The following is a 24,371-nucleotide window of genomic DNA, read 5'->3' as shown; positions in this document are numbered from 1 at the left end:
AGCTAGTCATTGAATACGCCTTGAGACTTTGAGTGGAGATCCTTAGGTGCCCATTCAGTGTGCCTGGCTATAGTGTGCCTCCCTGCCCGGGAGGTTTTGTTGCCTTTGGTCCATTTGCAGGTTACTTAGGCAGTCATCTGAAGTGTTGACAGTTGATTGATCGAGGAGGTAGACATCTGGCCAGCTGTGAACCTCATTCACATAAGCAGAGACCACAGTGTCTCTGATCACAACGCTTTTGCTGTGGGCTCTTGATCACAGGCAGCCGGATGGGGTCACAGCATACTTCCCCGCTTCCTACGTGGCTGTCTGAATGGATGAGGACAAGTGCTCTGTGCACACGAGCAGATAGTCACAAGCCCGGGGCCATTCATTAACTGTAGCTATGTGGAGGTCCTTGTAGAGTTTTGGCACCCCACCAATAACATGAATTTCAAAATAATCAAATGGGCTGTGTAAGCTAAATGGCAAAATATCTGCTTGGCCCATGTAAAACTTGAGTTGAACATCAGTACCATAAAACAAACAAACCAACCAACCAAAACAAACTGTTGACATTACAGTTTTGTTTTTTTCTATTTTATTGGGTTCTTATATCTCTACCTCCCTTTCAACCCTACTCTACCCAGATCCCTTCCAGCCCCTGACACTAGGTAGAAGAGAAAGAAGGTTAGAGGGGCAGGCAGTGGTGGCGTACGCCTTTAATCCCAGCACTTGGGAGGCAGAGGCAGATGGATTTCTGAGTTCGAGGCCAGCCTGGTCTACAGAGTGAGTTCCAGGACAGCCAGTTCTCCACAGAGAAACCCTGTCTGGAAAAACCAAAAAAAAAAAAAAAAAAAAAAAAAAAAAAAAAAAAAAAAAAAAAAGGTTAGAGGGGAAAGGGGCGTAGACCTTTTTCAGCCTACAAACTAGATTACTTCCTGCTGATTAGTTTCACTGGGTTTCTTGGGGGCAAGTCCAGTCTTCACAGTTGGGATATCTCAAACTTCAAGTCTCTTTGCTCACAGTTACTTGACACACTGCAGCAGCAGGGAGAGCGGCAGCTGCCCCAGGCTCTCTCATTTACCCCCTTGCCATACATCCCAGAATTTAAGCTATCTGCAGCTGGCAAAAGTCACACTCCTGCTAGTGCTCGAGGCAAATCATAGTCACCTGCTGTGAAGCAGCCTCTTATCCCACACCTGGGATTAAAACAAAAACATATTCACATAACATAACTGGGTTTTGTAAGAGACCCAAACTCTCACTACACTAAATCACACCCTCTTTCAAATAGACCACGTTATCCATCTAAACAAATGTTTTTGTTTAAACTTGCTACTTTAGTGTCGTCTGGTGAGATAACTGAGCAGTTTTGTCTTGTTTATTTGTACTTTGGTGTTTTGTTTTTGAGACAGGGTCTCCCTATGTAGACTTGGAACTTGCTCTGAAGACCAGGGTGGCCTCTAATTCACAGAGATTCACTGCTTCTGCCTGATGATGGGATTAAAAGCATGCCCCACCACAGGATTATTTTGTAGTTACTCCTAGGTATTATATTATTTCAGATGAAAATAAATTTCAGTGTGTACCCCAGAAGGCATGTTCTGTTACATTTTTTTCCTTCTATGTATATGGATGGTTTTGCCTCGTCTATGCTTGTGCACCCTTGGCATGCAGTGCCAGAGGAGGCCAGAAGAGGGCGTCGGATCTCCTGGGACTGGAGTTAAAGCCTGTTGTGAGCTGCCATGTAGGTACTGGGAATCAGATCCTGGTCCTCTGGAAGAGCAGTTAAGAGCACAGATGTCTAAGTGTATTTCCCAACTCCTCTTAATCTACCAATTAGACTTCCTTCACCTTTCTTTAGAAATTGTTTGATAAAGACTATGTCGGGTTTGTACCCCTGAGGTGTGTGCTGTAACTTATCACCATCCCCCAGTCTCTATTTCCTGTAAATTTGTGGTTGCATCTGTAGGTTGGTCAGAACGGTTGCTCTGGAAAAAAAAATCTCAATAGGTGCTGCCGTTCACTCCTACCCATCTCTCTCTTCCAAAGCATCTTTTAAAGGTGAATATGATCCTTACACGTGGACGCAAGTCAGCCTGAGTAACGCGGGTAGCAGTGCTGGAAAATGATGGTTTGAGTTGGAAATAAAGTGTGATCGAGCAATGAATGATGTTTGTGTGGTGGGTAAACAGGTCCTGAAGGAAATTCCCAAACTCTTGTGTGCAAGGCACAAAGTACAATCACCCAGGGTGACTAATGTGACGGAACAACAGTGACATTGATGGAGAAAATGTGTGTTGCTTCTAAAATTAGTTTTGCTGTGTGGGTGGATGCGCCAGGTGTCCGCTTATAGTCACCGGCCTGTCTTCAGGACCCCCTAAATGTCTCGAGTGTCGCTCTTAAGTTTTAAAGTTGGAGATGTTGAAATGTAGGCACACCTAGCACCCCAATGAGGCCCCTCGCCTTAGCGCTCATCCATCCCACAGCCTGACATTCCCCAGCCATCTGGATGTGTTGACAAGGGTGCTTGGGTTACACCCAACTCCTCCCCACCCTGTTCGCCCCGTCTCCATTACTAGGCCAGAATGCAACCAGGACACTATAGGAGTGCAGGATGCTTCTGAGCCGTCAAGCAAAAAAGAAAAGAAAAAAAAAAAAGGAAGCCCACGGGGAAGCTCAGACGGCGCAGGCGCGCATATTCAAGCTGGAGGGCCGGCTTAGCTGACATCCCGTAGAGGTCCCAGTTCCCGCTCCGCGGAAGGACCCCAGCTGGAGTGCGCATTTGAATTTTTTCTGGGGTCTGTGGCCGCTAATTGCGAAGCCCCGCCCGCCGCCATGGCCCTTCCCCCTCCCCCTGATGCCCAGAGAAGGAGCCTCGGGTGCTCGCTCCGAGACCGCGTCCTGAGCCCCTCCTACGCACGCGCAGATTGGCAACTCGCGCCGGCGCAGTACGGCCTCTAGCCAGCCGGGCGGCCGCCCCTCCCCCTCCCTAGCAACCGCCTCCCGCTCCTTCCCCCGCCCCCTCGGCCTGGTGTGCGCACGCGCGCCCCTTCCGGGCTGGCCCCTCCCTCTCCGTCACCCGTAACAACCACTCGAGCCCTCGCCGCGCCCCTCGGCCCTCCCGCCCCGGTCCCCCTCCCCGGAACCGGCGGTCGAGCGGCGGCAGCCGAGCCTGCGGCACGGCTCTCTCCTCACGGAGCCGCCGGCATGAACGCATCCCGCCGCCCCGCGTCCCCGACCCGGTCCTTCTGACAAGAGGTAAGCGCGCGTCGTCGTGGAGGGTAGGAGCGCGCCCGGGTCCCCGCCCCCGGCCGGGTCCCTTTGCTCGGACTGCCCGGGGCGCTCGCTATCTCGGGGACTGCGGAGCCAGCCGGATCCCGCCGCCGCCGCCCCCCCCCCGTCCAGCCCCGGCCTGCAGGGAGGCACTCCTCCGGGGCCGACCCTGGGCTGGTTTTCAAACATCAATTATCATGCAACAGAGGCAGCCGGGGCCTCCGGTGCCATTTGGCGGTGGTCACTCCGGATGCCCGCGCAGGGCGTGGATCTGGACCTCCTAAAGCCGAGATCTGGCCCAAGTTCAGGGAGCTGGCGAGCAAGCCGGTCCTTCAGTGTAGTCACTTTGGGTAAGAGTTTTTAATACAGGCATCACGCAGTGCTTGCATCTTCTCTCCTACCCGTCAGCACCTGGTAATCATCCTCCTTTTATTTGGGAGATATCCGAAAACTAATATTCTCAATTAAAAATATATAAACGATTATTAGATTTCCCCCACCGCGCACCAGCGTTGTAAGGTTTACGAGAGTGAATGGAACGCGGTCTCTGTGCTCCGGGACGCGTCAGCGCCTGAATCGAGATTACTGAAAGCTGGAGTTTGGTGAACCGAGGAGTCTGGCTCCCGGCCTCATGGCTTGAGAGCTGGGAGTGTGTGTAAGATCGCCTCACAGAGATGGGATCAGCAAAGTCGAATGGCATGCTTGAGGTCACCCAGAGTTACTAGCCTTTGTAGTTTTCCAACTGTTGGAGGGTGGTTTTCCAACATAACCTGCTCCTTCCTATGAGTGCTATGCCAAGCAAACATACCAGAGAAAGTTCCAGACCTGTTTAAAGCTACGTAAACATTGTAGAAGTGCGGCTGTAGATACCAGTCCTCTGAAGTATATCAGCATAGGGGGTTTTTTCGGTTTGTAATTTTTAAACAGCTGTAATGTAGGATACCTAGATACTGGGTTTTTGAACTTTTGAATGTCTTTTGGCTGTATTCAGATAAAATAACATCCTTATTGGTTGAGCCTCAGCAGGACTAATGGGCTCACTGGACTTTCCTTCCTTTTTATATTTCTGTTTGTTTTTCTCCTCTTCTAAGTAGGTGAGCAAAACGTTCTAGATGACTCTGAACACACAAGGGTGTTTGTAGAGAAAGCCGCCCTTGCCAGCACTGGAGTGATTCTGTATGCAAAGGAGGGTTCCTTGGCCTCTGGCTTGAGCATGTAGTGGATTGCTTTGCAGGATCACAGCTTCAGGCTGGAGAGTTTTGGAACCCCTTAGCTGGAGCTGGGCAGCCTCCCTGCTGTTTGTAGACAGTCTCTGAAATTGGAGCGACCAATTAGAAAATGGGAAACAACAAAGTTTCCTTTGAAGTTAAGGAGTATTCCATCATTTAAGAAGACAGTATGGGTCCCCCTGCTTTTTGTGTCATCCCCAGAGCATTTGCCTTAACATGTTACAGTTTTATTTGACTCTTGTAGACATTGTTGAAGAGAACACCACTGAATCTTAGGATTTCATGGCTGCGGAGAAAGGGCTAGATCTGACCTAGGCCAGAGACTCAGGAATGCCCATACAGGGGGCAGAGGGCCTGGCCTCTCCAGATCAGTGTTGCCCCTCCTTCCATGTGGGCCGTCTTTGCTTGTTCTTAATGCCCTGTTGCTTCCTCTGTCAGGCTGTTTTAGCGAATCCTCTTTTGTGTGTGTGTACGTTTGGGATTATAACTGTGGTGGTCTCTAGGATGTGGTACGGCACGAGATCCAGACTCACTCTTTTTGTGTAATGTGGTTATTATTTATTACACGTATTTTTATTTTTCAGGAGTAAGAAGATTGCTATTGAATTACAACCATGGTGCAAAAATACCAGTCCCCAGTGCGGGTGTACAAACATCCCTTTGAGTTGATTATGGCTGTAAGTACCTCACATTTCAGTTTACGCTGGCTTCTCTTTAAGATTAAACTTCGATGATCCGAAAACTATGCTCACTGTTATCATTGCCTCACGAGCTCTGTTCCCTTAGGTGACAGTGACTGTGACCGGCGACCAGAGACTAGTGGTTTAAACAATAAGCCCCTGAAGCCGCAAATCTGTACGCTTGTGTTTTTGCAATGTATCTGGGGTGACATGAGCTTGCATCATTCACCCCCGGAGAACGCAGAAGTAGGATCCTGACCAAGCATTTCTTAGGAGTCTTGATGGTTTTCTTTGTTCAAGTAGCTGCTGGACAGGAAGTGCTGCGTTCCAGTGCTGCTCCTTCCGGACGCTGTGTGTTTGGGAGAGCTCTCGGTTCCTGAGGGAGCTCATCTTGTTGGTCCCAGGATTGAGCACTGTGGGACGGGGTTCCCCTGCATGTTAGTAAATAGTTCTGTTTAGTAAGTTTTCCCAGCAAATAGTGAATCCATGATTCAAACCGGCATTCCACAAATAGCGTGGCTGAAGGGTTTTTTTTTTATCTACCTGAATTGGCCTAACAAGCATTTTACTGGATTAAAAACAAGCCAAGGGCTATTCCAGTGACCTGTGAACTCCTGCCCAGCATCCTGTATCTTTGTGTCTGTGTCACTGGGATGGATGGCATGAGGCCCGTGTGGAAATGTGTGACACACAGGAAGAGTGCATCTGTCTTAAGAGTCACACACCCAGGATACACCCGTGCCACTAGCACCAAGCTCAGGACATGCATAGTCCGGTAGGGAGATGAACTTTGCTGTATCCTGTGCCCAGTCCTGTCAGAATAAGGATCCCGGGCTGGCCTGGAACTCACGACCTCCTTGGGCTTCCAAGTGCTAGGGGTTACAGTTGCACACCATTATGCCTGGCTGCTGCCAGCTTCCTACCCTCGGATGACGCTACCCGTTTCTATTCTCTGTATAGGGAAGCTCAGACTTGCCTGTTCTTGGAACTTCTACTCAGCAATGTGCTTTGAGATTAGTTAGATCAATAGTCTTGAAAAGCAAAATAAAAACTTAAATCCTTTCAAGGGAAGGTTGCTTGCATTTTTCTTGACTGAAGTGTTACTTACAGTGAGAAGGCCTCACACAGCTGTGCAGCTCAGTCAGTTTTAACAATAGTCGCTCACCTCTGTCAGGGCCGGACACTTGCATCTCTGTCAGGTGTGAGACTTGTTTGTTGTTACGGTGGGGCCTTCGTATCCTAAAATAGGTTTGTATTTCCCTTAAATATTTTATGTGAGTGATTCATGAGAAAGATGCTTTTTGGTTTGCACGCTGGCTTGACTTTTGGTTGTATGGAACACCCCACCCTCTCCTTCGTGCTCCTCCCTCCCCAGCTGGTTCCAAAGGATCGGTGTTAGAGGGACACCTGTGTGGTGTGATAGGAGTCCATAGACGTTGAAGAATTCCCACTGGGACAGGCTGGAGCCTGCTGGTGGAGGGTGGCTCCTGGAAGTGGTTAGATGTGCCTGGACTGGCACCCCACCGACCGACCCCTGCATAGTCCCCTCTGTCCTACTCCACACTGGCTTAGTGTACGCTGTCTCCTGTGGTTACAGGTCAACTCAGTGGTATTTCTTGGTTGCATCTTTGAGTTTTTGAGTGACCAGTTCTTGTAACATGGCCTACTTCACTTTCTAGAGAGAGAGTCTGGATCTGCCTTCTTCCTGAGGCTCAGAGTGACTGAGGCTCAGAGTGTCCACTGGGGAGTCACCTGACCTTTCTTCAGTTTGCAAGGCTGCTGGAGTCAGGGAGGAGGTGTGTGTGGAGGCACAGGATGGGGCTGGCAGGTTAGGTTTGCCAAAAGTGTTTTAAAAAGCTCCATGTGGGCTGGTGAGTGGATCAGCTGGTGAAGACACGTGCGTCAAACCCGTGATCTGAGTTTGATCCTGAGACCCAGGAAGCAGAAACAGAGAACTGTGCTTGCATTTTGGCATGCTTACCCTCCCCAGAAGAAATGGGATTTTTCCCCCCCAAAACTCTTGCCGTGAGTCTGTGGTCTGAGGCAGAGATTAGCCTCTTCTAACCCTGGATTTCATAAACAGGTGTCTGGGTTGCTTAGCCTTCAGAGTTCTTGATGTCCTTTACTGTTTTCAAAATTAGGAAGTTTGCTTTGCAAATTTTATGCAAACTTTGTGTAAATTCAAATTCTTAGCCACCCCTAGTTTTAAAAAACTTGTAAACTGCTTTTCTGTTTGGCACTGGCTAGCTTCCCCTTGGATTGTTAATTTTTTTCCCTTAGGTCTGAAAATAAAATCTATTTCCTTTCTCCTTTCAAAACTGGAGTGGTCAGTTGCTCTAGTCCTGTACAGTACCGCACGCCTTTTCCTGACTCTGATTCTGAGTCGAAAGAGCCTCAGCGTTTGGTCTGCGTTATTTATTGCTTTATTAAGGCAAACTGTAGTGTAGTATGTGTCGTGTAACCAGTTGCCCTGAGAGGGGGACTGTAGCTCATCCTCCGAGGGGGAGGGAAGGGGAGAGGGAGAGGGCACGAAACAGGTTCCTTCTTGTCCTAGGGAGAAGGCTAGGAGGAAAGGACTCCTCTCGCTTACTCCCGTGTGCCTGTGAAGCCATGTTTTGTGACTGTGGATTGTAGAAAATTGTCAGCTGAGCGTTGCCTAGTACAGACAGGGGGTCACATTTTACTTGCATTTTGATTGAATAAATGAAAGTTTGTTGTTGGCTTAGACATCAACAACATTTAAAAAATGTTAAAGGTTTCTTTAGCTCATTTGAATAAAAAAATGGTATTTAAGCAAACAGAGCTGAAGTGACGGTTTCCAACAGGCATTTGTGACATTCTGTGAACTTCAGGTGAGAGGGAGGCTAACCTAGAAACGCCTGCAGAAGTGGAGAAGGTGGCAGCTCCCTGCCCTGAGGTGGGTGAGAGGAGTTGGTGGGACAATGATATTCTTGGGTCAGTGTTCTTTTTGTCACCATGCTTCTGATAATGATACTTTATGAAGGTTCTGTTCTACGGTGATGTCCATGTCTTCAGGTATCAGTTCGACACAGTTCCTGGATGGCTACCTTCTGTTTGCTGCTTTCGCTGTCTTGTTTACTCAAAAGGTTTATGGTCTCCTGGGAATACCCAATGTGCTCCACAGATCAGGGTTCGAGACCAGGCAAAGGTGGACATGCTGGGGTGGCACTGTTTCCTTTTGAAAAGTCTAGGACAAAACACAAGCTTTAAAACCCAGGCAGGTGTAGCCGTGCATGTGGCTGCAAGGGAGACTCAAACTCAGACCAGGGTTGGACCCTGACTCAAAAACAAAACAGCAGAGAGAATTTTAGTTATGTTAAAGACACTCTGACTGGACATGGGTGAGGAGAGCTGAGAGGTCATGGCGGGAGAGCTGTGGCATTTTTCTGTCAAGGACAGCTGTCTCTGTGGACAAGGGAGATGTGTGATGGAAGGGCTCTGACAGCGTCACCCCGCCCCCAACACTCATCGGAACTGTCCTGTCCTGCTTTTGCCCTGGCATCTCTATCCCTCCTGTCCACATCATGGTTTCTCTGTCTCTGTGCATTCCACAGAGCCCCCTCCTCCTCCTGGATGCTTTAGTCAGACACCCTGAAGATTGTGCCTTTGGGCCATGCAGTCTATCCCCCTCAGTCTCACCCTGAGCCCTTGTCCTGTAAGCATAGCAACCCAGTTCCTTGTTCATTTCCCCTCAGTCTTTGAGCCCCTCAGGGCACCTGTGGACCACCCCTCCACCCCACCCGGTTGGTTCTAGAGGTGATTTCCTGCTACCTGCTGTCCCTATGGGGCCCTTCCTGCCTGCCCCGGCCCTTTAAATCACTGTTCTCAGGCTGTGAGCCGGGTGCCTCCCTGCCCGTCCATGTCTTTTTATACTCCTTTGCCTCCCATGCCTGCCTTTCCCATCTGTCTTTTCAGATCTGCTCAGTATGTCCTGCCCTGCTTCTCTGGTACCTCTGGAGGCATGCCTCATGCTTTGCTCCCTTCCCCTGTTTGTTTTCTTTCCCTTTCTCTGCTGGGGGGGGATGAACCCAAGGCAGCATGCCCCTGGGCACGTGGCCACTGCTGGGTCGCAGCCACACTTGGACTTGTCTGTAGTACTTTGTCAGTGTTAGGTCTTTGGCTTATGACTCTAGTTGCTTCTCTTCTCCAAGGTGTGTGGTCTGCAGCAGTGCTGTCGCCTCGTTTCCCTGGGTTCCGAAAGTACACAGGTGCTCAGGCCTGAGCTGCGGGACTCTGCTATTCACCTGAACCTTTGCCTGGATTTGGTGGGGACCTCGCTCTCATGGGGCTTTGTGATTTCTTGGGTCCTTAGGTTCAGGGCCTTCCTCAAAGAAGGCCCCTCTGTCCTGATGAAAGCCAGTGCTGCTTCATCCGGTGAGGTGTGCAGAGCTGCTGGCACACACTGCAGTAGCAGTGGAAACGGTTGCTGTGCAGTTGAAGAACCAGAAGCTGTAGTTGCCGCGTGGCTGTTGGTTAAATAGCCGATGGCACAAGTGCGTTGTAGCCTTTCTCCCTGTTCCTTCCGTGGACTTTTCCCATTTCCCATTCTGTATCTCGAAGCCTCTCTCTAACACAACTAAAAGGAGGAAAAAAGAGATTTGCTCAGAGATGTTAATTCCACCTGTGTCTCACCCCCACTGGCTAGCCAGTGATGAGCAGCCGTATCCTCCTCTGCCCTTTTCTGGTACCTCTCTGCCCACCTCCAAGTACCAGACAAAACCAAGACCCTTTGTACACACAGATGGCCGTGCAGTGGATCTTGTACGTCAGATGGGCATTCATAGTTATTATTCCGGCCATTGGTATAGAAGAGGAAAGGGCGCCTCTGTTTCCTATGAGTCCCTCTGGCCTCTGTAGGGTGCTGGGAAGAATCCTGAGCTGGAGTTCGTCCTGAGGGGGTGGCTCCTCCCCCTGAGGATGAGCAGGCTGGACTACCTGCTGGATCCACAGATCAGCAGTGTTGACTTCAATATTGTCATCCAGCCTTTTATTATTTTTATATTTATTTCATTTTTGTGTGTGTATTTTGCCTACATGTATGTATGTGCATTATATGTGTGCTTGGTACGTTCAGACTTCAGAAAGGGCATCAGATCTGCTCTAGATCTTGAGTTACAATTAGCTGTGAGCTGCCATGTGGCTGCTGGGAATTGAACCTGGGTCCTCTGCAAGAGCAACCAGTGCTTTAACCACTGGACCATCCATCTCGTCCCACTTTATCTTCTTGAACTGTATTTTCTTCCCTTTGCCTTAGGTTTAAACTCTGGGTCTTTTTCCCTTTCTGATCTGGTTCCAGTTTTGTGTTAATTAGACATGGTATTGCACTACCTGTTGTTTGATCTTGAGTCAGCCTGGTGTGTGGTGAGCCCCTTTCCCCATGGGCACGTGGTTTAGGCCTTGGCTGCTTGTTCCTCTGCCCCCATCTCCCGAGTAGCTGAGATTACAGGGCAGCACCACTGTGCCGAGATGGAGTTCACTTCTACCTTCCCGAATGAGCACATTGCTCTGGAGGAGACTGCGGTAAAGCGTGGTGCTGGCGTGCAGTGGCAGAGTGTGGTCCGTCTCCTCTGACGGTGACTAAGGTCTGGTAGGTATTTGGGTGGTGTGCTGTTGTCTCAGGGCTCTGAGGGACGTGGTGTATGGTCATGTATGAGTGTGTGGTGGTGACTAAGGGTCCTAGACCTTGCACATGATGTGTTCTGCTCTCTGACGAGGTTGAGTACCAAACTCTGTTGCATTCAACAGAAGCTGAGGTGACTGGGCTGACTGACTCGCTGTCAAAAACGGGCCCCTTGTAGTTTCCTATCTGTGTCACCGCTGCAGTTGACAGTCGTCCTCATTGCTCTCATGCTGTCTTCTTACGAGAAACCTAAAAAGAAAATGGTCTTATCACTGACTTAAGTGGTTCTCAACTCGTGGGTCTCCATCCCTTTGGGGGGGTCACATGTCAGATATCCTGCACCTCAGATATTTACATTGTGATTCACAGTAGTAACATAATTACAGTTAATGAGAATGGTCAGGGGTCACCGTCAGGAAGGTTGAGAACCGTTGGCTTGCTTGCCTCCTGCTTCCAGTAAAGCGGCTTGCATTTGGGTGCCTGTCTCTTGGTTCCTATTCTGAGCTCCCCTCCTCCTTGTTTGCATCCCGCCTCTGATTTGTTAGTGAAACTAGGTCATTTGTCCTGTGTGTTCCCACTGCAACCTTTTGCTGATTCAATTGTTCTCTTAAGCCAGGAGGCAGAGAGGGCCCAGCCTGTGCACAGCCACCTAACTGCTCTCTCCATCCTCCAGAGGCCGCAGGTGGAGGCTAACACGTGGTTAAAACCACCGCTCCCCTTCGCTCCCTTGAGAGCGCTGATGCTGTGGATGTGTGTGCTGAGTGCCTGGTCCCTTCAGGGTAAATGGGCCGGCTGGCCTATTTATAGTTCCTTTTTAACCCGGTGACTTGGGTGGCATGCCTGTGCTGCGCGCCATGGCTTTATTGGCAGGGCTCTGTGGAGTGTGTGCAGGAAGCCCTCGGCAGAACAGAAGGCTGGTCCACGGGAGGTGGGATGTGACCAGGTGTCTGCTTGGGCTCTGTCCTTTCCCGCTCTTTCATTCCGGCCCCTCCTGGAGACTGCCACTGTAGAGAGGCAGGTCAGGGTAGTTGGCAGCTCTTACAGTTGGCCTGTATCTCTGTCTTGAACTGCACAACAGTGAAAGCTGTTTTCTAGTGCTGCTGTGGTAAATAGAGTGTTGGGTACTGCCTGTCATCCTTGGAGAGGGCGTGTCTGGAGGTTGGGGTGACAGTTTTTTTTAAAGAAAATTGTATGCAGTTTCTCTAAGTTCCAGCTATTGAGGAAGTTGATGCAGGAGGATCACTTGAGCCTAGAATTTGAGTACAGACTGGGCAACATGGTGAGAGCTTACTTGGAGGAAGGGAGAGAAGGAAGAAAGCTGTCTGTCTGTCTGTCTTTCACAGATGTATGCTGCCCTGTTTTGCACCCAGTAGTTAGATAGTTCCTAAGGTCTGTCTTGCTCTTTATCCTGAATATGCACTAAACAGATTTGTCTTAAGAATGGTTGGTCTGGGAAGGATGCTCTGCATCTGGGAAGGAAGGTCTCTGCATCACCCCTGCTTCTGGTAACGATGGCTTTATCTTCTGTTTTGTGGTGGGGATTGGACTGTATCCGATTGATTGTTGGAGGTTGAGCTACATCCCAGCCATTGGTCCTGAAGGGTGTGACAGGTCTCAGTGGAGCATCCTGAAGGGTGTGGCAGGTCTCAGTGGAGCATCCTTTGGTCGGTGTGTTTGTGACTTACACGTAGATTGTGTCCTGAGAGACTCTGACACAGATTGTAGTTTGTGAGTCAGCTTGAGTTTGTGTTCAGGCTGAACTGATCATCACTGTAGCTGCCTGATGGCGCCTGCCCCACGGCACACCGCTTCCATCAGTGTCCTGCTGAACACAAGGTGCATTTAAGTAACAGTCTTCACTCCGTGTGAGTAGTTATCAGATTTTCCTTTGTTTCTCAAGACAGGGTTTCTCTGTGTAGCCCTGGCTGATCTGGAATTGCCTCTGACCAGCAGGCCCCCAATTCATAGAGAGTAATCTGTTTGTTGTTCTTGTTGTTGTTTAATATGTCTAAGTCTGAGAAGTTGTTCTTAACTGAGTCAGTTTTCTTGGTAACTGTTATTCTGTGATGTCTGTTTGTCCTAATCAAGAAATGCATTTCTTTTCTTGTATGTGTTTCTTGCCTGTGCACATATTGAAAACCAAGGCCAGAGCTGAAAGTTGCAGGTAACTATATTTAGAAGCAAATTGACTTAAGGATAATGGGGTGCTATAGGGATGCTCCCAGACACCAACCTGAGCCCTGCATTAGTGGTTAACAGCATTGTTTAGAATGCAAGTTCTTGCCTTACAGTGCTGACACTCTGCGGAGCAGGCTTACGGTCTGCGCTGTCACCATCAGGTGCTGTGCTTCTGAATCCTGCTCGTGCTGGAAAGCAGCTGGGTTAGAGCTTCTCAGGGAGTTAAGAGAAAGCAGGTAGATTCTGATTGTAGAATTTTAAACTTCAAACTTAAAAGGAATAGGTCCTTCAGCAGCTGTGCAGTCAGCTCTTCTGACTTCTTGTAGGGAGTGGGGCACACCTTGGGACATTGTCTCCATGCTCTGTGGGCTTCTCCACAGTGCTGTTCTTTTGGGTAGCTAGTAACTACGAAGTTATGTTAACAGATGGGTGCTTTCCTGTCTTAACTGTGTAGATGGCTTTATTTGCTAATTTTTCAGTAGATTTGTACTATATGTTAAATTCTTATGGTTGTCAAACGTACATATAATAAAAGTCATTTAAATGACTTTAAGTGTATAGCTTAAGATACCAAATACAGATGTAATTAATTACAGTACATCTGTCTTTTGTTTTTGTTTTTGTTTTTCGAGACAGGCTTTCTCTGTGTAGCCCTGGCTGTCCTGGAACTCACTCTGTAGACCAGGCTGGCCTCAAACTCAGAAATCCGCCTGCCTCTGCCTCCCAAGTGCTGGGATTAAAGGTGTGCGCTACCACCACCCAGCCAGTACATCTTTCTTAACGACCATTCCAACCAACACTGTACCCATTGAATGCTGACATCCACCCTGGCCATCCTGCTAGTCTCTTGCATTGTCAGTGCTAGGATAGAACCCAGGGCCATGTACGTGCTAGGCAAGTGTCCTTCCACTGAGCTACCCAGCTCTGATTCTGTTTTCTGTGTTTGTAAATCTGTCTTCTCTAAAGAAGTGGAAGCAAGTCTGACCCTTTGGGCCTCACTGATCTTACTTAGCCTAATGTTCTCAAGGGTCATCTGCGTTGGGTAAAAATGTCCTTCCTTTTTCTTTTTTTCTTTATTTTTGATATAGGGTCTTACAATGTAGCCCTAGCTGACTTGAAAACTCTGTAGACCAGGTTAGTCTAGAACTCAGAGATACAGCTGCCTCTTCCTTTCAAGTGTTGGGATGTGTCACCACCATGCTCGTAGTCCCATTCGTTTTCCAAGCTGGATAGTGTGGTCCATTGTGTGCGCACATCCGTGCGTAGAGTAGTCCAGTGTGTGCACATCCGTGCGTAGTCTAGTCCAGTGTGTGCACATCCGTGCGTAGAGTAGTCCAGTGTGTGCACACATCCGTTCATTTACTGATGAACACTTTGGTTGCTTCTACCTTCTGACCATGAGGTATAACGCACATTGTAAACATTTTAAAGATGTTATTCTGTGTATCTGATGTGCGTCCACATGTGGAAGTGAGCAGACTCCTGGCTGGGGTTTGCTCACTCTTCCCCCCTGAGGCTCTTGGGGGCACACCTGTGTTCACATGCCTTTACCTTCTGAGTCACTAACTAACCCCTGTGCCGCTGGACTTCTGAATTTGTTAAGATTTATTTTTATTATATATATATATGTGTGTGTTTTGCCTCTGTGTCTGTCTGTCGAGCATGTGTGTGTGCCTTGTGACTGCAGGGTTCAGAGAGCATCAGATCTCTTGGAACAGCGGGAATCTCTGTATATGCTGTTGTGAGCCACCATGTGGGTGCTGGGAACCAAATCCCGGTCCTCTGTAAGACAGCAAATACTCTTAACCACTGAGCCATCTCTCCAGCACTATACTGTACATTTTTACTGTAATATTAACCAAAAATAAATGCTAGTAATTCCATGCTTCCCAGGAGTGTTTTGTCTTGAGCTCATTGGCTTGAGGACAGGGTCTGGTTCTGTAGCCTAGTCTGACCTCCAACTCATGCACATTTCCTGCGTGCTAGGGTTGAGGCTTGTGCAGGCTAGCCCAGCTCTAGCTCACCCTTAACGTCAACAGCCTCAGGCTTTGGTGTGATACAGATCCCATCTTTCCTTTCTGTGGTGTTGGGGCTCAAACCCAGGGCCTTGCCCATGTAGCGTTGGCTTTCCCGTGTTGCCTACTATGGAAGTGAGATGACACAGGAGTCCTCCATGGTGAGAACTGCTGAGCCCTGCCATTTTGGGGATCAGCTATGGCAGAACAGCTTTCCGCAGGTGGCCCTGCCCCCTCGAGGTTCTGTGCCAGTCTGGACTGCCTTTGACTTCCTGTCTTCTGCTGAGTGTGACTTACCCCTGAGCTCCTCGCTCGGGCTCTGCGAAGCTACAGACCTGATAGCAGTGCACTATGGGAACTTTGCTGGCACCTCTGTTGGCTCCCAGCATTGGCTGCTGACTCCACAAGGCTGTGGTTCTAGCTCATGATACTAGGTAATATTCCCATAGCTCAGTGCATTCTTTTATGTGGGCAAGCACATGGCATTTTTAAAGCTGACAGCTGCAATTCCCTGGAACACCAAATGCTTTTCTGAAGGCCATGGATTATCTTCTACACTGAAAAGTCAAACAGTTCTGCCAAGTGGAGCTTCACTAGGACTGTGCAGAGCTGTGGAGGTGTGTCTATACGCAGCCTGGTCTGCCGTACTTTATCTTATCTTTTCTATTTTTTTCTCTTGGGTCGGGATCTTTAACCCATGCTGGCCTCCAGTCTCCTGTGTGTGAGACAATGACCTTGGACTCCCTATTAACCCTTCTGCCACCACCCTTCCAGTACTAGAGTTGTAGGGGTGTGCCACACACCTGCTGCGTGTGGCTCTGTGGTCGAGTCCAGGGATTCCTAGGTCCTAGGATGCTAGGGGAGTGTTGTGCCTAGTGTGAGAGCTGCCTGCAGCCCTGGTGTCCTTGCACTCTGGAACTACAGCCGGCCTTTTATTTTGATAACTGAGGAATGTGCATGAGCACGCAGAGGTCTTTGGCTTTCCCACGTGTCTGTGGCCAGGCACTGCTGGGCAGCAGTGGTTTGCTTTGTTTTTATGAACAGCTGATAATGCTGTTTTAATAGTTGAATGCAAACACAGAGAGTGGATTAACATGCTGCTAGTGTGTTAGAGCCAAGTATAGCACGAGCTACTTAGTGGGCCTGAGCTGCGGGACGAGGATTTAAATGGGAAAAGTGGTGGGAGGAGCCGTCAGCAGCCTGCTTAGCAGAGAGCCAGAGCTAGGGCCTGTCTGAAGAAGCTGCCTGGCGGGCCCCATGGTTTTGTATCCTGGATACCACACCCAGCAGAATGTGTGTCGCCACTAGAGCTGCCCTTGTGTGAGGTGTCCCTGCCCTCCAGGTTTCTTGCCTGCTTGCTTTTGATGCAGGCCAGCCTGTCTCAAGCTCCTGGCTGATGTGTGGTCCTTTCACCTCAGTCTCTGTGAGCATCTGGGAGCACTGGTGCCAGGACACTGGGCCTACTCTACTGTACCCATTTAAATAACACTATAATAAAAGCAACTGGTCAATACTTGGTATTGAAGGAATATTTTCTCTTTTGAAAGGGGTTCGTTTTGCGGCAAGCAATTATAATCTCAGCCCCCAACATGTGGGCTGTGACCAGGCAAGGTTTGAAGCCAGTCTGTGAGTCAGTCAGTAACTACTGGACGGTTTGTACATGCCCCCATTGCAGATTCTCTCAGGAATCCATATCAACCAGACCCTTAAACTGGGTTTTATTTGAAATCCAACTAGCAATTGTCAGTTGCAGGGGAGGGGGTGTCTTTGTATTGCTCTGCTCGTGTCCAGATGGCAGTTTGTTGACTGAGGAGTGTTAAACACAGACAGCTGGCCTTTGTGTTTAGTACTTGGGTGCCGTGGTCCTTAGAGGTTGCTGGACATGGGGAATTGTCCTCTCATAGCATAGCCTAGGCAGGCTTCAATCTTGTAATTCTCCTGCCTCAGTGCTGGGATTACAGGTCTGAACCACCACTCGTGGCCTAAAAGTTTAGAATGCTGAAGAAACTTAGTGAATAGTAACTGTGTAGCAGTGAGGCAAAGGAGGGCCATGTGTCACTGGGGGTGGGAAACAATTCCAGGACAGCCCAGTGTACCGCCTTCCAGAATCTGGTGTTTTTCTGGAGAGTTGACACATCTCTTTCCCTTGTGCTGGTTCTCAAGTGTGCAGTGGGCAGCAAAGCGGTCCGCGCCTTTAGGCCATGCACAGTTGCCTGGGGGCCAGTTTAGAATCTTGCTTTAAGAGACCTTCCCGCTTTTCCCCCTGATCTCTTTCCTCCTCAGATCTCTCTGGTCTCACCTGTGCCCTGCTATGCCAGTCAGTCCCCTCCTTCTTCAGCATCCCTCCCTGGTGTTTCATGGCCTTCCCAGTCTCTGTCTTTTAGGTGACACAACATATGTCAGTCAGGTGCCTGCCATGAATGAGTTTCAGGCTCTAATTTGCCCTCTCATATTGCCTGCCAGTTAGTCTTCAAATGACAGGCCTTAGAGGAAGGCCACTGAGTGGCACACATGATGGCTGAGGAGGGCATGGAAGTAGAATTCAGGAACTCAGTGTGGGTCATCATGATGCCAATGCCACGTTGTTGGACCCTATTATGCAAGGTTGCCTAGAAGGGGTGTTATCTGAGAACAGCAGTGTGCTTCCTGGGCTGCGAGACCCAGGCTGGTGTGGACACTGACTCAGGCCACCACAGTTCCTGACTTCATTGTGTGGGGAGTGTTAGTACCATTGGCAGCGGCTGCTTCCGGGCGGCCTGCAGTGAGCCACACTCCAGAGAACACCTAGTCTGTATATTATGAATTTCTCTTTTTGTCATCCTCACCTTTGGCCTTACTTAAGGTGGGACATGCTCACTCCTTAGCCCAGCCTTGCCTTCCTTCATGTGATAAAGGGAGTGCTTTGCTCTCAGTGCCTAGTGAAGTGAGATGGTGTGTCTTGTCTTCAGTCGGCCTCTCCTGACTGTGGGAGGTCAGGGTGCAGGTGCTTACGTCCGGCTTCTGTTTTCATGGTTTACCAGCTTGCAACACAGCCTCATGAGTTCTGCAGCTGACACTTTGAGGTCCTGGGAGATGACTGCCATTTTATTTGGTGAACATGGGCTTTCATGTGGTCCATTTTCAGAGGACCACCGAATGAAGTTCCTAGTTTGGGCAGGCCCAGGGTTTAGGCCTGAAATCTCAGCTGCTTTGGAGGCTGAGACAGGAGGATTACAAATTCCAGGCCATCCTAGGAAACTTAAAGAGACTTGGTTTCAAAATAAACAGTGAGCGTGTGCCATCACTGCCCGGCAAGCCTGAGTTTTCTAATCTTGATTAAAAAACAGTAGGTGCGCCGGGCGGTTGTGGCACATGCCATTAATCCCAGCACTTGGGAGGCAGAGACAGGCGGATTTCTGAGTTCGAGGCCAGCCTGGTCTACAGAGTGAGTTCCAGGACAGCCAGGACTACACAGAGAAACCCTGTCTCGAAAAAACAAAAACAAAAACAAAGAACAAAAACCAGTAGGTGCAGTTAGCCCTTACTTATTCTTTGGATTGATTTGAAGACACAGTAGCTCACGTCAGCCTGTTACCATTATAAACATTTCTTGGTGGTCTTGCTTGGGAATTCTTTTTTTTTTTTATAAGCTAAAAAAATATGTCTATATGTGATTACCTACATGAATGTATGCACACGCTTACATGAGCCTGGTGCCAGGGGAGGCCAGAAGAGAGTGTCAGATGCCCTGAAACTGAAGTTACAGAGGCTCTGAGCGGCCGTGCTGCTGCTGGGCACTGAGCCTAGGTCCTGTTTCTGCAAGAGCAGTACATGCTTTCCAGCATGGAGCCGCCCTTCCACCCTTCTTGCCAGGAAGGAAGAATATCAGTATTTCTGAATGCAAGGGCTGTCTGGCTGCGATATATGTCACCCCATTGGTGGCAGAGTTGATTCATCTGATCTGTCCGGCAGCCTGGGTGCCTGCCCCCTCCTCCGCCCCCTCCTCCCTCACTCCTCCGTGTTGAAGAGGACTTGTCTTCAGTCAAGGGTATCCGAGTAGCTGTGTTCCCCTGCTAGAGCCTCCTGACAAGCTCTCAAGAAGAGAAGTATTTCAAGATAAAATATTCTAGATGATCCCTTGTGAAATCAAGAGTTTAGCTGTTAGTTGGTCTTTACTAGGTTCAGCTAGAAGCCGCAGAGGCAGTATGGACCAGACTTCTCCATACACCCTCTAGAGCAGATCTAAATGCTACCTGTCACCCAGGACTCAGGTGGGGCAGAAGGCCAGTCTTGGTTGCATTGAGACTCTGCCTTTAAAAAAAAAAAAGCCAAGCATAGTGGCTTTGTCATTTACCTGGGAAGCTGAGGCAGGAAGATTGCAGAAAATTTGAGGCCAGCCTGGGCTATAGAGTCTTAGAACTGACTGTCAGTTTGTAAGTTGATTGTGTGTATACAAGTAGGCTTTGTTTTTAAGAACAGTTTTATATTCAGAGGAAACTGAGCCGTGGGCCCTGAGCTTCCGTGGCGCCTCCCTCCTGCCTTGGATTTTCCCCACTAGTGTCCTGTGTGAGAGGACTGGTGACTTATAACCCGCTCGGAGCCGCACTTTCCTCGGGCCCTCCACTAGTATACCTGCGTGCAAGCTTAGCTGGATGGAAACTTGGTGATTTATTTTTTCCTTCCACGGTCTTTTGCTTCGGCTCCTGTTGTAGACCAGGGTCAGGGAACCCCACTGCTGTGTAGACCCAGGAGGACCCCACTACTGTGTAGACTCTGGTGGGCTACCCCAGTGCTGTGTAGCACTGGGGAGAGGGCTTCTACCTGCCAGGCAGACCCCACACCCCAGCACAGGTCAGGGTGCTCTTTCTCAGTAGAACACTGGTAGATTTTAGGCTTCCCTTTTTCCTTTCCTGGGATCAGCATCATGTTGGAACAAAGGAGCAGACACAAGACAGATGCTGACATGTTGATGCAGAATGTCCTGGTCTGACGGGGTCTGCCAGCCCCTTTCCCTTGAGTGCCGTATGCATGCTGGGACTAGAGCTGATGTGTGCATGGGATGATAACTGAGTGGATGCTGGGGAGGTGCAGAAAGGTGTCCTAGTCAGAGGGATGTGGAGACCTGGGCTGTCCATGAGTTCTGTTGCTGGGTTCAAGCTTAGATCATCCATGTCTCCCCACACCACCTTTCTCTCTAAGATTTCACATATCCTAGTCTAGCCTTGAACATGTTGTATAGCTGAGGACCACCTCGAATTTCTGATCCTTCTGCCTCCACTGCCTAGGTGCTAGGCTTACGGCGTGTGCCCCCAGCCTGGTTTATCTGGTGCTAGCCGAAGCCAGAGCTTCACAATGAGAGGCAAGCACACTGCTGCCAGAGGACACCCTGCTAACAGTTACATTTTTTAAAAGAATTATTTATTTTATGCATAGGAGTATACTGTAGCTGTCTTAAGACACACGGGGAAGGGTGGGGGGTGGAGAGGTGGCTCAGCAGTTAAGAGCACTGACTGCTCTTCCAGAGGTCCTGAGTTCAATCCCCAGCAACCATATGGTGGCTCACAACCATCTGTAATGGGATCCGATGCCATTTAAATAAATCTTTAAAAAAAAAAAAGACATACCAAAGGTCTGGTGTGATTTATTTATTATATGTATGTGAGTACACTGTCCCTGTCTTCAGACACACCAGAAGAGGGCATCAGATCCCATTATGGATGGTTGTGAGACACCGTATGGTTGCTGGGATTTGAACTCAGGACCTCTGGAAGAGCAGTCAGTGCTCTTAACCACTGAGCCATCTCTCCAGCCTTGATACTCACATTTTAATGGAAGTTCTGAACAGAGATATGTGCTGGACACAAGGAACCCTAGTGTGTTCTCCCCTTACCCTGTGCAGCCTGTGGGATAGGACTTTTCTATCATACAGGATAGAAAACATAGGACTTTCTGAACAAAATCACCTGGAAGGTACATTGATCAACACCAAGGACTTCGGAGTTTCTCTAAGATGAAATTCATATTTACATTTCAGATATGTTTGATTTTAGAGGAAATGATCTGGGGTAATGGCTTGGTGTCTTTCAGTTTTTATATGCATGTCCTGTTTTTAGCCTAGGACTGAGGATGGGGAGAGGGGCCGCTATAGTCACCTGGCCAACTCCCTCTGCATTTAGAATTGCGCAGCCAGCAGGGCTGAGCTAAGCCTGGAGGTGGCTGCTCTGATCAGGCTACACAGCTCACTGTGCCTCACTGCCTAGGCCACAGCATTTTAGTTTCCTTAAATATCTGATTAAGTGTTGACACAAAGTTGAGTACAGCCTCTGCACAGGAGCAAGAGTTTGAGGCAAGGTTGGGCTACATGGTGAGTGAGATACCATCTCAAAACCAGAAACTCAATGTGAGCACTGGAGTGGACCTGGGACTTGGGACAGCCGAGTAGCTAGCAGTCCCTTCCTCCTTCCCTCCCTCCCTTCCTCCCTTCCTCCCTTCCTCTCTTCTTCCCTCCTTCCCTCCCTCCCTCCCTCCTTCCCTCCCTCCCTTCCTCTCTTCTTCCCTCCCTCCATCTCTTCCTTCGTTTTTTTCTGTCCCCCCCACCCCCAGACAAGATCTTACTGTGTAGTCCTGGCTGGCTCAGAACTCTATGTAGACTAGGCAGGCTGGCCTCAAACACACAGAGATCCTCCTGCCTTTGTCTCGCAAGTGCTGGGATTAAAACTGTGCCACCTTTAATCTGTGCCACCAAGCCTGGCCAGAGGTAGGTTTTTCTAGTGGCCTTCTGTCAGGAATGCACAGACCCACAGAAGACTGAACTGTTATTTAAAGTAGTTTTCCTGGGAGCTGTCAATATCAGTGTCTAGGCTCGGGTGTCCACAGGTCTTCACCCTGCCCCGTGGTACAAGGGCTCAAACGCAGGCCTTGTTCTTATGGGTAAGTGCTCCACCACTGAGCTACCCTACAGCCTATGCTTTTCAGCTGCAGCAATACACCAGGGTACCTGAAGCATTTGCGGTCCCTCCTAGGAAACTGTTTGGTGCAGAAATCTGAAAGCTTCTCTGGAGTTGACCTGGGCCATCAATGTTTCTTCTCTGGGTGACTCTTTCTAGCTGCCCTCTGCAAGCCTCTCCAGATATTTCCACAGGGCTTTTCCTCAGTAAAGACTTTAGCCAGCCTTGCCCCAAGTGTGTGCTGTAGCCTATAGTTGAATCTTTCACATTATTGTTAGATAGGTCACGAGCTTATCTAAGTCCATAGCACTCCAGAGTCCTCTGTAACATCCTCCGGAATCAGTCCTGAGCTTAGGGTCTGTGTGTCACAGGAGTGTGTGAGTGGGAGATATGTGTGTATGCATACACACACTTGTGCATGTCTGCATATGTGATGTGTGTCGAACTTGTGATTGTGTGTGTGCAAATGTGTGTCTCCTTGTACAGGTGTGTGCCTCTGTGTGTGTGTGTGTATACATGTGGAGGTTACAGGACAAATTTCAGGGAGTTGGGTCTCTCCTGATCCCTTGTGGAATCTGGGGGTCAAACTCAGGACATCAGGGCTGCATACTAGTGCCGTTCCCTCTAGCCATTTTTAAAATTAAATGGTCTTTTGTTGAAAGTATTTTCTTGTTGCCTCCTCACTAGTTGTGCACTGCACTGTACCACTGTTAATGCCATCTATGACGTCATGAGGGTGGCGGCCATCCACATTACAGCCCACAGACTTCATTCAGTACCCCAGGATCTGCCGGGCAATGACAGTCTCCTTAAAAATGGTGTTTCTGCTGTGTTTAATGTTCTTCTGCTTCTTTCTGTCTCTTGGTGGCTCCTTGAGGGCTTTGATGAGCAGGGTGGAGGAAGAGGGCAGCACCTCAGTCTGGGCCTGTCTGTTCTGGATGGTCAGTTTCACTGGGACCCTGAGACCTTTCCAGTCACCGGTGGCCTTGCAATGTCATCACCAACTTTTTTTGGAGACAGACCTAGAGGATAATTTGGGGGGCCAAGGCAGATGTGGCACTGACCTCGCCTGCAGCGTGCCTCAGATGCAAGACTTTGACCTCGTTGGGGTTGAACTTGGGCGATGTGGTGGAGGCAGCTAGTGTCGGGTGAACCCGGATTCGGGAAGACTGAAGAAAGTTGCACTGGAGCTGCCTCTTTGGCAGGTCCTGGTTTGTTTTCTGAGGGGGCAGGGTTGGGTTGGGGGAGTGGCCCTGAGTAGTTGCAGGCGAGCTGAGCACCGGCACCCTGCCTCTGGGCCGCCTCTGGCTTGTTTTTCCACAGGCAGTGAGTTGTGGCACTAGGACTGGAGGACTTGTCAGCCTGCGTCTTGACTGTGTTGAATGAGTGTTTCTTTGTTGTGGTATGGAGTAGTTATGGTTTAGTTTATGTACGCACTGACTTTTCCAGGGTAAACCTATGCCTGATAATCACTTTTTTTGGTCATATCTAGTGCTCCAGAACATCTCACTTTCCAGAAAACAGCTGGCTTGGTTTGTTAGCAGAATTGGGTGTGAATTCAGTTCAGTTAGGAAGGGGTTGTTCTTTAAACAGAATTTCTTTTAAATAAGTTTTCCTGGCACTGTGCAGTACTCAGCTCATTAATTCAAAGTCAGTCCGCCTTCGCTAATGTGGTTTTCTTTAGCACAGTGCTTGCTTTTAGTATGTCAGCATCACAGCCAGAAGTTGGTTGAGAGCTGGAAGCTCTGCTACCACCTCCTAAACTGCAGGCTCAGAGCTCTGTGAAGGGAAGAGTGGGTGTGGACCCGGGGTGGGGGGAGAGCTATCCAGGAGGCAGCTTCCTTCTGGGGGAGGCAAGTTAATAGGCCCTAGTGTTGTTTTTATTATTCAGACAGCTGCTGCTTTAAACACAGTGCAAACGATCACAATAGCTTTCTCTTTCCAACTGGTCTGTGGTAGCTGTGCTTTGTTCATCCCCTTGACTCAGTTGCTGAATGCTGGATCTGCTTAGGAAGCTGGGTGTGCTACAGACTCGAGACTAGGAAGGCTTGCTGGGGCTGCTGCCGCCCCTCTGGATCTCCTGTGCACAGGCTTGTCCAGAGCTTTGGAAGCAGGAGGCTCCCGAGCTACTTCCAGCCTATGAACTGGAGCTGAGCAAGACCCTGAGAGAGGTGACACCCAGCAGCCCTGCCCTGGGGTGGAGCTCTGACCAACACCCATGTGGGTTTTCACATGTAAAATACAGCATCGTTGCATTTAACCAGCCACAAGAAAGACAGTACATCCTGTGGTAGTGTCCTTCCTTCCTTCCTTCCTTCCTTCCTTCCTTCCTTCCTTCCTTCCTTCCTTCCTGCCTTCCTTCCTTCCTGCCTTCCTGCCTTCCTGCCTTCCTGCCTTCCTGCCTTCCTGCCTCCCTGCCTCCCTGCCTCCCTGCCTCCCTGCCT

General features: G+C 49.3%; 1 protein-coding gene and 1 pseudogene across 1 annotated transcript in view; one reads left to right on the top strand and one right to left on the bottom strand.

The window, feature by feature from the left end:
- Positions 1–2,978: 2,978 nt before the first annotated feature.
- The window catches only part of Sec14l1 (SEC14 like lipid binding 1), a 46,474-nt gene continuing 25,081 nt past the window's right edge, over positions 2,979–24,371 (top strand). Inside the window, exons 1-2 of the mRNA XM_028752815.1 lie at positions 2,979–3,243; positions 5,072–5,164. Of these exons, the coding sequence (XP_028608648.1) occupies positions 5,102–5,164 (63 nt within the window). The 5' untranslated portion in view covers positions 2,979–3,243; positions 5,072–5,101. The remainder of the gene's footprint in view (positions 3,244–5,071; positions 5,165–24,371) is intronic.
- LOC114608855 overlaps positions 22,453–24,371 on the bottom strand; it is a 2,898-nt pseudogene continuing 979 nt past the window's right edge.

Source organism: Grammomys surdaster, unplaced genomic scaffold (assembly GCF_004785775.1).
Source record: "Grammomys surdaster isolate TR1022 unplaced genomic scaffold, NIH_TR_1.0 125940, whole genome shotgun sequence".
Lineage (NCBI taxonomy): Eukaryota > Metazoa > Chordata > Mammalia > Rodentia > Muridae > Grammomys > Grammomys surdaster.
Note: the sequence above shows the minus strand (reverse complement) of the source record. Positions and strands in the feature narration are given on the sequence as shown.